This window comes from Oculina patagonica, chromosome 10, assembly GCF_052425735.1.
Source record: "Oculina patagonica isolate OP01 chromosome 10, crgOcupat, whole genome shotgun sequence".
Lineage (NCBI taxonomy): Eukaryota > Metazoa > Cnidaria > Anthozoa > Scleractinia > Oculinidae > Oculina > Oculina patagonica.
In genome coordinates, this window is record NC_135767.1 from 22,351,662 (window position 1) to 22,365,037 (window position 13,376).

Consider the following 13,376-nt stretch of genomic DNA (forward strand, 5'->3'; position numbering starts at 1 on the left):
CCAACGATTAAACAAAGGTACTAGATATCTGTCTTTTTTGTAGTGTTTGTTTTGTTTCGTTTTATTGCTTAAACTAAAGTGTAAATTCTGCTGATGTACAATCGGTGAATTAATCTTGTTTACACGCATTCAAGCGAGCATTTGTGTTTGTTTTGTTTCCGTGTTTTAGTTCTTTAGTTCTTAGCCTCCCAAGCCGAAGGAGCTGCAAGTAGAGGGGAGCAAGGCGAGCTGTATAGGATAACAAGGGAACTCTCTAGAAAATGTTAGGGAGAATGCGATGCTGTGAAAGACAAGGATGGGAAGAGAATCACAATCGAAGATAAACAGCTACAAAGATGGGCAAAGCACTTTAGAGAGGTCCTTAATAGACCAGATCCAGCAGAGCGGGCTTGTATAGCACAGCCCTTAGGAGACAAATTGAATATCGATTGTTCTCTACCAACAAAGAATGAGATTTTAAAAGCAATCAAGAGTCTGAAGATCAACAAGGCGCCTGAAATAGATAACATAACAGCAGAAGTACTGAAAACTGACATCCGCTTTGCAACAGATTGGTTATACGACTTATTCCAAAAAATCTGAAATGCCGAGACCATACCTGAAGATTGGTGCAGGGGACTGATCGTTAAACTCCCCAAGAAGGGGGATAGGACACAATGCACGAACTTGTGAGGAGTAACACTCCTTTCGGTACCAAGCAAGATCTTCTGTAAAATCATTCATATGAGACTCAGTGATGCCATAGACACCATCTTAAGAAAAGAGCAGGCAGGCTTTAGACCAGGGGTAGGATGCATAGACCACATTTTCACGCTCCGGAATATCTTTGAGCAGTGTATGGAGTGGAACACCAAGGTACACGTGAATTTCATAGACCTGCAAAAGGCCTTTGATAGCATTCACAGAGACACCTTATGGAATATCCTGCTAGCCTATGGGTGCCCAGGGAAGATTGTCAGCATCATCAAACTTTTCTACAATAATTTCACTTGTAGTGTTATCCATAAGAAGAAGCTAACAGACTGGTTCAGTTTCAAAATCGGGGTGCGCCAAGGTTGCGTCTTCCCATGTTATTCTTAGTAGCCATTGACTGGATAATGCGCAAGACAATAGGCAACAAAAGACGGGGCATCAGATGGACACTGACGTCTTTGCTGGAAGATCTAGACTTTGCCGATGATGTGGCGCTAGTGTCTTCTACTAGAGATCAATTACAGCGAAAAACATCAGACCTCTCGGTAGCTGCCAAACAACTGGGCTTGAACAACAGCAGGAATAAGACCAAGACAATGCAGCTTTCAGATACACCATTACCAGTGGAATTGGAGAACGAAGATTTGGTGGTAGTAGAGGAATTTACCTACCTGGGAAGTGTTATGAGCAAAAGCAATGCCACGGTAAAGGACATTTCCAACCGTCTACAGAAGGCCAAATCATCATTTTTCCAACTGAATAAAGTATGGAGGTCGCCAAACATCAGTGAAAAAACCAAGATAAAGATCTATAACAGCAATGCCTTGTCATTGAGTACTACTGTATGGTGCAGAATGCTGAAAGGGTTACCCAAAGAGACAGCCAGAGACTATCAGGTTTCCACACTTCATGCCTGAGAAAGATATGCAGGATATACTGTCCCCAGAAGATCACAAACAAGGAACTCTATCAAAGGACAGGACAACGGGACATCACCATGGTAATAAAACAAAGAAGATGGAGGTGGCTTGGGCATGTTATCAGGAAAGGCCGAGATAGCATAACACGAACTGCATTAAGATGAACACCGGATAGTGGAAGAAGGAAGAAATTACGTCCACGAGAGACTTGGAGGAGGACGATCAAGGCAGAAATGAAAACAGCAGGGAAGACGTGGAAAGAACTTGAGAAGGCAGCCATGGAAAGGGAGCAATGGAAATCTCTGGTCTCAGCCTTATGTGCCTCCTAGGCGCGAAGAGGATTATGTTATGTGTTTAGTTCTTTATTTTATAGTTCTTGATATTCACCTTTGAAAATTAGATTAAAACAATTATTCGCCTCAAACTCAGTGAATCTCGGCGACTAGTCGGGGACTAGTCGCCGAGATTCACTTCGCCTTCGGCAAATAATTGTTAAATATTAATCTTAAGCGAACCTTTTTCTGACAGTTTATTCTTTTCATTTGTTAAAATGGAAAATAGCGTCATGACGACTCCAAAACGTCGTTCGTTTTTATTTTTACATGCTTGAGAATCTCAGTTACCATAATTATTGACGTACCATATGAGTAGTCCGACGTCTGTGAATTACTATATGTAATTTTCCATGTTGTTGTGACGCCAAGTCCATTGATTGACATGTTGGCGAATGTCTGCCAGCCACAAAAACCTGCCTGGAATGTACATGGCATATCTGCCGAGCAACAAAAAAGGGTTAGTAAATAGTAAAGATGGTAAATTTTAACAATGACACGAGCATGGGACAAAGAAAAAATCTGAGTCCCCGACGGGAATCGAACCCATGGCCTTCCAGATACCATTAATGGGCGCTCTAACCAACTGAGCTACGAGAAACTCGTGGTGAGCATTGTTGAACAATTCATCTTCATTAAAAAGGGGTCAGTAATGTAAGTTCTACGTTCTATCACAACGACACTCTGTAGTATAAAATTGGACATTGTTTCACCGAGAAAAGTGGGTTCGATTATTGTTTGAAATCAAAAGGAGCATTAAAAATATAAAGGAACTCACCACTAATATTTACGTCTTCGACCTGAATGACCACTTTAGAATTCACATCACCACTCCACTTTAGCAGAATTATATCACTTGGTATGTATAACTGTTTACGCACGAGAGCTGTTATGTCTTTACTTGACTTGCCCACGATCGAGTTGGAATTCGTACTGCGGCTGGAGTCAAAGACCATTAGCATCTGTGAACCCTTGAAGAATAACAGAGTGAACTTGATTCCTTGCCCTTTGGGAACGGTTAGAACTTTTTTACATTTTACCTGTGCCATTGTGTTCTGCAGCATCGGGATGTCAAAAAAAAGAATTGTTTGATTCTGAACATTAACAACCTTTTCTTTATTGCATAGAAATACTCGTCCATAGAAGACTCGAGGGACACTTTCCTCACTTGGTTCTTCAAAGGAAATGCCTCGTTGGTTCCTTGACGATTCAGAACTCTCCAGTAGAATGCTGCGTCGTGTTTGTACAATGCTTATTCCAGTTTCTCCAGTGTTAACAAATGTGCTGCTATTCAGATGTACATCAGTTCTTGGAAAGTGAATTCGTAAGCCACCGAAAGTACAGTTCCTTATAACGATGGATTCAATCCTTGGTATATTTGTTATTGCTTCTATTGCTGGGACAGCCATTCCATGGCGATTGCCACAGTGTGAAAACTCAACGTGATGCAATACCGATTGAGTTTGGGACGCGTTCACTTCTTTGGAGGATATAAAACGAATACTTCCCCAGGGCACACCTTGACATTTTACTGCTGATAAAGTACTGCTATAGTTAAACGCTCGCTGCTCATTGGGGCATTCATGTAAAAATGTTTCGCTGCCACTGCAACGAAATTCCATCAGCCAAGTCCCATTAAGATTCCTAGTAAGTCTTTTCGCGTTACTTTTGACAGCAACTGGTGGGCCATATCCAAGCTGTCTACAGACGACTTCAGTGGTGTTCCATGCGAGCATGTTGCTAGAAGCAGAGACTGCTTTCCAAGACTTTTCATGAAACACTTCCGCTCTCCCCTCCCATGGCAAGTCCCCATCTACAAGTCGCACAGGTAAACTTGAATCTTTGTTACTCCCTGTTGGCTCCTTGACTGTGAATTTAACTGGCTTTGCAGACGTTCCGTGAGCTTGGAGCGCTCCGGCGACAAGAATGCTCATTCCAGGGCTTACCTTGACCGTGACTCCTGCTTCTATGGTTAGCGTGACGTTGTCCAGTACTGCCAAATCTGACATCACGCTGTATGGACTGTGAGGGGATTTAAGTGTTACGGACTCGAATAATCGCCCTGAAAGAACGCTTCCATGTTGCTTGAAATCGTGTTGTTTGACTGCAGTTAAAGTTGGGTCATCATCTCTTAGCAGGAATGGCCAATCATCGGCGATAGCAAAGTCGTAATTGTCATCAAAATCCGATATCCTGTCACGCACTTCACTTGCGATCGCTGTGCCCCACCAGTTGTGTGACACGTTCACAATGTCACGCGAAGATATAGCCGGGACCCGAACACAAAGTTCCCTGAGGTATTTGGAGTTATTAAACTTGTTAAAGCGGAACTTTGTTTCTTTGTGATACAGGATGCCTGAAAGAACTATCATGCACGAATCTTCTGAAACTAAGGACTGTGTTGACGATATGAGGGATGTTTCTGGATAAAGTGTTGTTACTGAAATGTAAGTTCTTTATTCTGAATCGATGGGCGGATGACCATGCACCACTTGGAGCAGTAAGACACTCCCTGCTCTGTTTTGCGCGAAAGTGTTGTTCATGAACTTAGCGCGTTGGTCCAAACGAAGGGCTTCTATTAAGCTCTTACTTCCGCAATCGTTGTCATTAAACACGTTGTCTGCTATGGAAATGGGGACGTAAGCAGCTGTACCTTCAAGAAGCACACAGCGTCCTGAATTGTACTCGAAGTCGTTGTCTTTGATGATTAAGTTATTTGCTTCCCTGTCGAATGTTTATCACTGCTTTATCTGGGCACTGATTGGCTAAGAACTTGTTGCCACTGACAACCACAGCCGGTCTATACTGTGAGCCTGAGAGGGAAGCAGTCCCAGAAGCGATAACAGAAAAGCCTTGATTTTTGTTAAAAGTGTTATTCAGGAATATCCAAGAAGTCCTGTCAGTTCCAGCCAGGATTTCAACAGTAGGCCCATGGTTGCGAAAGAAGATGTTCGACTCGAACTGTAAGGTGAGAGGTTCGTTTCTATACCCATTGTTATAACACCATATGGCTCCCTTCTTGTTCCAAGCGAACGTACTGGCAGTGACGAACAAGCTTAGAGACATACCCCTATATTGGCCCTGGATATAGAGACCCCGGTCTCCACTGTTTGTGATACTGGTGTTTACAATGCGGATGGTGCTCTTGGTGCCGGTGTGAATATACATGCCCTGAAGAAGTGATGCGTTGATGGCACAGTTCTCAATTGTAAATTCCTTGGAGCCTAAGTGCATAGGACTTATTACAATTCCTTGCTTGTTCTGTTCTAGATTTATTGAGGTGATCTTGACGGACATTGATACCACGCGGCGCAAGTTTTATTCCGAATTCCTTGGAGTTGGTAATGTCCGTGTCAGTAATGCTAAGAGATTTTAACAAGTTTCCTCCAATCAGGACACCGCCTTTGAGGCTGTTGGTAATCTTAGATCGAGCTATGTTGATCTCTCCTCCAAGGTAATGAACTTGCTCACTCTCTATTAAAAATGGAAAAAAAAGACAACTCAATGTAAATGTAAATAGTCGAAGATCCTTTCCGATCATTAAGAAGTGTACCTAGTTATGTCTTTCTATTTGGCCTTGATACGATGTTCCTAAGGTAAACGAAGGAATTCTGGCAAGAAGGGTGATGTCGTAAATTAGGTAGCATATATCTAATTTATAAAAAGTGGCCACTTGCGAAGCATTCCGATCGGCTAAATTCTGTTTCATTTACGATGGAAAATCCCTGTCATGGAAAGCCACAAACATACGATCAAAACTGCAGTCTCTCGCAGGTTGGGTCATAGCCTAGTTGGAAGCAAGGGCTGCACGAACAGATAAACAGGAATGAAATATGCGGGGAGGAATTTGGTGCACGACGGTGTACCAATTAAAGATGAAGTCGGGGCTTCAATGGGTAGACATTGTTTGCATTTGTTAAGATTAAAAGAGATATATGAAAGGAATAAATCAACAAATAATGACTAACCTTTTACTGTATACACCAGGAAGTTGATTGCGAGATTCCATGCTGTAGCGCTTGTAGAGATCAAACACAACCGACGATTTGTTCGAGTTAAAGACAGGACGATCCTGCCACGGTAAGGACTCGATCTTCCATGGAGAACCAACTGATGTATTAGCACCATCGTACACGTGCAAGAAATGGGAGTAATGATACGAATGAGGTATAATACAGATCCTGAATGACGAGTTTGTAACCGGGCTCTGTCTCTATTATATGCTGACACCTCAGTGTTGAAGCTATATTCCAGTCTCTCTAAAGTAAAGTGGAATACTTTGTTGGCCAATAGGAACGTTTTGTTCTCTGAGCAGGCGTGGAAGGTCTTGTAGACATCTGGGCTCGACAATACAGCAGAGAAGAAGTATTTAGTTTATCCCAGGTACTCTCGAAGTAAACAAAACCATTGACGTCGTTTCTTGTCAAGTTTGCGTCTGTTAGTGTTAGGGAAGGAGAGCGTGACAGAACTCCGTGGGATTTAGTGTGTGATATGATAGAGTGGGGCATCAAGGACTGGTTGTGAAACAAGCTCTGATATACCACTTGTACGCCAATACCCACTGAATTGTTTATGAATACGTTACTTATATTATGATGGAAGAAATCAACTTTGAAAGCTGCACCAGGAATTTGGATATCAGTACGATATGCAAACCCAGCATCGTGTATTTCCAGGTGATGTAACGAACTTTTATGGTTTGACATTGCCAGATGAAGCCCGACCCAGTAGTAATGCTGACAGTAGACTTGCACAGTATATCCCCGACAGGTAGGTCCGTAACTCCAGGTATTAGCACTGCAATTCATTATATCGCTATCAATGTTCCCATCGCAGACAACGTTGTGGACGAAGCCAGGCTCTTGTGCAGAAGGAGAATGTATTCTGTACTGGTAATAGTACAGATCGAGTTGTTGGCAAATTATTCGTCCTTCGTTTGTGAACGATCTTCCGTAAGGCAAACACATCGGCCACCATGTATCGTTGACCAAAAACTCCACTCTTCCTTCCCAGGGTCCAGTTCCTCTACCTAGACGGAATCCTCCTTGATGTTGCTTCTTCACAAATCTCACTTTTTCATTTTCAGTTCCATCGACAATAAGTTTACCTTGTACAACCATGGCTGACCTGGAAGGAAACTCTAACGTGACATTTTTCGGTATGACCAACGACCCATTGGTCAGGATAATGATGTCATCTCGAACTTCGTAAGGTGAGTCAGCGCTTGACAAGGCCAGTGATCTATCTACGATTCCACCAATACTTGCACCTCTCAGAAAGCAGGATGGTCTTGGTACACTGATACCTATTGCACTTGTCTTGTTTGCTGAAAGAAGGTACGGTAAGAAATCCACTGGAGATAATTGAACCCTGTGTTGAAAGTCAAAAATTCTGTCCACGATTTCGCATTCTTTTGTTGTTCCCCACCAATTAAATTTAGCGTCAACAACTCGCCGGTGATCATGACGCAATGTGGAGAGCTGGAAAGCGAAGTCTGAGTTTTCCAAAATGTTTTCGCGCAAAGTGAAACTACCTTCTTTAAGAACAATAACTGCACGAGTTGTCGAGCGTCGAAAGAAAGCTGGAAAAAGGTCTTTTGTGGCAACTTCGTTGTCTTCAAAGGTATTATTTGTCATGATAGCAGAACGCGTTTCAGGGAACGAACTGTAGTCAATGTAAAGAATGTTTTCAGCGCGGTTCTTCGTGAAGACGTTTTTGTCTATTTTCACGTTAACAGGGTTACTTTTGTAGTTTGCACCACAGTTGTTGTTGTCGATCAAAGTCATTACTTTATCCGTGTTGTTCATGAACGTGTTTGATTCAATAACCGCTTCTAGGCCAAGAAAACCGGTGCAGAAAATGTAAAATGCATTAACTTTGTTCTCTTCAAAATTGTTGTTCCTCACGATAGTCTCTACTCTTCTCGGTTTCAAAGACGACGAGCTCCAGGTGCAAGAGTCTGGAGACAAGAAGATGCCTCCTTTGTTGTTTCGCATAATCTGGTTCTTCGTTATTGCCATGGTAACGTTAACCGCTGACTCGCTCCAGTACTGGCACTCAGGGCCTAGCTTGACTCCGTATTGAGTATTGCCGGTTATTGTGCTCTCTTCCAGACCAAAGTGCGTGAATTGATGTCTTGGTGGGGCGTTCCAGTGGGGACTTCTGACATCGAACAAGCTTATACCATACCTCAAATTGGATTTTGCCGTGCAATTAAAGAACTGATGAACTCCCGCCTGGTTTGATATGCAGCAACCGTCTTCTTTGTTGTTTGACAAGTTAGAAAATCTGTAGTTGGACGACACTTTGCCATCGTAAATCTTAACCCCACTGTGTGTGTTCAAAACTGCAGTGATGTTTCGGAATTCAACCTCACCGACACCATTAGTGATTGCAAATCCGTTGTAAGCGTTTTTAGTGAACGCGGAGTCCGTAACGTTGCTATTAAGAGCAGTGCGCCGAAGATACAATCCATTGTAAACATTTCCTTTGGTAGACAGTCCGTGAAGATTACATGACAAGAAACTGCTGTCCAAGATTCCAAGACCGTTGGCGCTGTTGTTAATGAAGTGGGTATCGGTGGCTGTTATTGTTCCAGAGATACGTTCAGCAGTCATACCTTCTCCTTTATTTCGAAAGACATAAGTTGTGGAAATAGTTGTCTTTCCCGTAAAGTCTTTTAAGGTGATGCCTTTCCCTCGATTATCATTAAATGTGCAGTTGGAGATCTCGAGAGAGGAAACATCTAAAAAATAACAATCATGATTAACGTTACAAATATCGCGCACTTACTTCTTTTTTTTTGTGGGGTCGTTTTTTGAGACTTTCTATAAAAAGAATGAACTTTGCCTTTATCTCCCATTGACGATCAAAAGTGCGCGGTCAACAAGCTGCGATTTGACAAGAGCTAACATATCTACCTGTCAAAGGAGCAAAACTCTCTCAACTCTCTCTTGCTAATTTGAGCCCCGGGACAGGGGAAAAGAAGATTTTCGACACCATTCGGGAAACCCTTTCCCTACCAAAACATGCGATTTTCCGTACCCTAAAAACAGAAAAAGCAGATACCCTAGTTCGAAGCAGATCCTATCCAAGAGCTTTGGTTTGTGTTTACATTTGAAAAGGGCTCCAAATTCTCGATGATAATTAAATTGAACATGATACAATAGTTTCTTTCGAGAATTCTTTCTTTAGTATGCTTCAGGGATTTCAGCTGACTCAGATGCAGTGCCAGTGCACTATAGTGTTGGCGCAATTGGTGGCCCAATTCGTACGAGTGTTTACACTTTCCTCATCTTGCGTTTGATCAGTTGCAGAATTTCGGAGTAGCTTGGAAGTGATCACGGTGTTTAATCTTCAATCGCAGGAAAACTATAAAAAGTTACGCAACAATGTATTTGTAAACTGTACAATGGGATACCCGTATTTACTCGAATATTAATTTTTTATCGCGGTGCTTATTCGAGGGCGGCGCTTATTTGAGGGCGGCGCTTATTTATAATTGGGACGCCACAAAGAACAACTCTTTAACAGTAATTAAAAATAGCGTGTTTTCATTGTCAGTATTCGTCTCTTGTTGAAGAGAGAATTGGCGCTAGCTGTCCTGGCAAAGCTCGCGGCCTTCATGATCACAACTACGTATGGTAAGAATGTTGGGTAAAAAAACTAATGCGCGAGCAGTAAAAGAATCCCTTTGAACTGCAAAACATCGCTTTTTATGGAAAGAAATGTCCAAGTTTGTTTTGGTGTTGCACAATAGTGCTGTTTTTATTAAAACGGAATTTCTCGAATAAGCGTCGCATCGGGACTGCAGCGCTTATTCGGGGGCGGCGCTTATTAACTTTTTTGTCCCAAATGCGGCGCTTATTCGAGGGCGGCGCTTATTCGACTAAATACGGTAGAGGATTAAAATTCAATACAACGGATTGTTTTGAAAATTGCGACTGGACAATGCAAAACTTATCCGAAGCGCGTTCTTCCTACCTTGATCGTCCGTGATAAGGAATATCAGTCTGGCATCTTTGCTCCCCGCACTGAATCGAAATCTTATGTAGAGTTCGTGACCAGAGCTTGAGGATGGCGTGACAGCCTGATTGGCACCTGTCCACTGGTTCACAAGCGTGACTTCAGTGTCGTTTTTAGTGTTTCCGTCGTGGACGTGAAGCTCAAACTTTTCACCGGTCAAGGATTGATAATGCACGGACAAATGGCGCCCTGGCTGAGTTCTAATGATCTATGGAATAAAAGTTAGAATTGACTTTCTATTAACTAAACAACGATAAAAGTCATTATTTTGCAAAGTATAAAATTTTTAAATCAGTCGAAGTGTACCTTTAAGTTATAGTTAACCTTATGCAGAAAAACGCAGAAAAACACCAGACAGGTAATAAAAAAACAAATCCATTGTCAAGATTCGGAAAGACAGCTCTCAGGGATACTTGAAAAATTGAGGCTAAACTTTTCAAGATGAGCACTTTCGTGACGTAACGCTAACATAACCCTCTTTGCCAACTAAAGATCGCCTCAAATGATGCCCTTTTAAATGCGGAAGCCGTGGCTTAAAAATGGATCATGTTTAGTGGTTAGTGCATATAGTTCAAAACGACTGTCGACATGCCTTGATCTTACGAATACTTCTGAAGTGGTTAAAAGAAAAAAACTTTTTTGGTGCGGGGTGGGAGGAGGTTATTTCTGAGGGAGGCATCCTGTCACACTTTGCGGGGGGATATAAAATGAAACAGCGCTAGTTTACACAACAAAGGTCTTACCTTGGCGCATTCAACATTCGTTCTTGCTTTACCAAATGCTTGAAAAATGATTGGAAATGTGATAGCATTCACATCTACAGTGCAAAAATCCACGGGATCAGGCACTACTTCGCTATATGATAACCCGTCTCCGCTTGTTGTGTTATCCACTGCTGTGTTCTCAATCTTAATTGCCTTTGATCTGCCTTTTATCCGGATGCCCGCAAATCGGTTGTCTCTCACACTGCTATCACTAATGGTCAGCGGAGAACTTATGTTGTCGGACGTCACTCCATATACAGAGCTCTTTACTGTCACGTGGTCAAGATTGGGCAGGTAGTTGCTGCCCTTTATCGCTTCGTAAGCCTGAGATATGTCCACGTATTGAAGAGATGAAGACTTTTTTGAACTGGAAAAGTCGATCCCCTTCCAGTAAACTTTGGTTGAGAGCAACTTTGCCAGACTGTGACATTCTATTCCAATATCCCTCCGGTGATCTAAAAAATAGGAAAGAGAGATATTTTAGCACAGCGTACTCACTCAGAACAAAACAATAATATCGTGTTCTATGTCACAATGAATTGAACTTTCATTGCGGTTGGTTGCATGAGCTTTGTCGTGCTCTACTGCGAAAATCAGACTGTTTTAGATTAGTTTAAGTTTGGTTGACCAGCATTTTTAGCCAGCATCAAAAACTCGGTTGAAACTTAACATTTGGTTTCATCGTGCTTTTCCTATCCACCGTAAAAAAAGATGGCGGCTTTACATTTTACCACGATACCTTGCGAACCTAACACAGCCAATAGGATAATCGAAAGCCATATTTTTTCTTCAAAGTACATTCAAACAAATCAACTTAAAACATTATTTCTCAATAGAAAAAGAAGATGGTCGAAAAAGTGAGACCCACGGCATTTTCGCTGCCAGATCTCAAAAAGTCTCATTGACATGAGTATAGAGGGAATAGGCATCAGAACATTTATAAGTTTTATCTTGCCAGTAGACTCCTGTTCTTACTAATTATAAGTCACCTCCTTTCCTGTTTGACTCACCGCAATTCTCAACTCCGATTCCCGGATGTTTGCACATTAGTAAACTCTTCTCAGTCCCCTTGCAGTCCACTTCGTCCAACCAAGTAGGCCCTGTTCCCCCGCCATGTGTGTAGAACGTTTTGGCTCCCAGAAAACCGAGCTGTCTGCAGGCAACCTGTGTTCAATGAAAACAAAATGAGCATAGCCGTCAAAACAACAAATCTACACCGAGGGGAGGGGGTTCATTTGCCCGCCTGATATGATAATGGGGGGCTTGTGTTAGCCCTCGTTCACCAAATTTGTGTAACCTGCAAAATTAATTAACCGTTGGCACGGATGTCAGCATACAAATTCCCCTTACTGATCTCGGCACTTTAGTTCTTACAGCAGTGCTAAGGAGTATTTGTAAAATGTGTCTTTGTTTAATTTTATACGTTTCTAAATGACATTAATTAAAAATGTAAAACTAAATGCAAGGCTGCCAGATCGGGAAAGCTAAAAAGGCTATTAAATTTCAAAAACTAACCTTCTTCAGGGGCTGCAAAAAGCTAAGTAATTACATATTTTTATAAGCGTTAAGTCAAATTTTGTAACCCTCTATTAATTTCCATTTTAACTTAGCTTTTTTGCGTGAGTTTCTTTAGGTCAGTTTTGTCTAACCGAAATATTTGGCAACAAAATTAGCCTTTTTTGCTGTCCGATCAGCCTTACATTTGGTTTTACGTTTAATTCAATACATCCTCGGAGACCCAGGGGCGGTAAGTGGGGCGAAACGAAGGAATAAACCGGGCAGAAATCGTAGCGACGAAAGTTTTCAAGAACGGCACGAAGTGCCCCATCCTCGGAGACCCAGGGGCAGTTAGTGGGGCGAAACGGAGGAATAAACCGGGCAGAAATCGTAGCGACGAAAGTTTTCAAGAACGATTTCTGCCCGGTTTATTCCTTCGTTTCGCCCCACTAACTGCCCCTGGGTCTCCGAGGATGATCTACGCCAAGATCCGGCATCACTTCGCTGCCGTTTGTGCAAGTGGGCCTTACATTATTCAAGAGGTAATATTATTAAATTTAAACGTGGATCAATACTGTATACCTCATTGATCCATTCTCTATTTCTCTTAACCTTCATGTTTGATATTGCAATCTAATTGTAAGGAGAAATTAGACACGAATCACGCATTCCACTCACCTGAGCATCTTTTATGTCAAACGAATCACGGCACACAGTTCCCCATTGTCCTCTTACAAAAATCTCCAGCCGACCAACACGGTAATTTTTCCCGCCGCTAAGACGAATTCCATCATTGTAAGGTGCTGTGACGTTCAGATCGTCCACATTCACTGATAGGTTCGTTGGTATTTTGCTGAAGACGATTCTGCCATGCGAGTTTCCTTTCGCTTGCAGGGAACCTTTAACTTGCAAAGCAACTCCAGCTTTAAAGTGCAATTTGACTCCAGGCTGTATAGTTAGAGTGGCGTTCTCAGCTACAACAAGGTCTTGAGATACGACATAAGCTGATCCGTTTAGTGTTAGAGTCGTATCGACTGTGATATCTCCTCCGAGACTTGCGCTTTCGACGCGTTGCATGACAAGTAGCAACAGAAGCAGGTAAATAATTCTACGTATCACTGGTGGATAATTTTCCATCACTGAGA

The 13,376-nt window shown here is 42.2% G+C and overlaps 2 protein-coding genes across 3 annotated transcripts in view; both read right to left on the minus strand.

Moving 5' to 3' along the window:
* The window catches only part of LOC144628871 (uncharacterized), a 76,294-nt gene extending 62,918 nt beyond the window's left edge, over nucleotides 1-13,376 (minus strand). The window contains exons 1-3 of one of the 2 annotated variants that reach the window (XM_078486976.1): nucleotides 12,910-13,376; nucleotides 11,745-11,898; nucleotides 10,714-11,189 (exon numbers count right to left, since the gene is read on the minus strand). In XM_078486976.1, the coding sequence (XP_078343102.1) occupies nucleotides 10,714-11,189; nucleotides 11,745-11,898; nucleotides 12,910-13,368 (1,089 nt within the window). In that variant the 5' untranslated portion in view covers nucleotides 13,369-13,376. The remainder of the gene's footprint in view (nucleotides 1-10,713; nucleotides 11,190-11,744; nucleotides 11,899-12,909) is intronic. The other variant, XM_078486975.1, reaches the window with a different exon arrangement.
* Nucleotides 4,953-8,061, minus strand: LOC144628887 (protein bark beetle-like). Its single transcript, XM_078486998.1, is given in 6 exon segments — nucleotides 4,953-5,419; nucleotides 5,914-5,944; nucleotides 5,946-6,099; nucleotides 6,101-6,180; nucleotides 6,182-6,309; nucleotides 6,312-8,061. Coding segments are annotated over 6 exon segments (2,319 nt in total). The 5' UTR covers nucleotides 7,966-8,061; the 3' UTR covers nucleotides 4,953-5,147.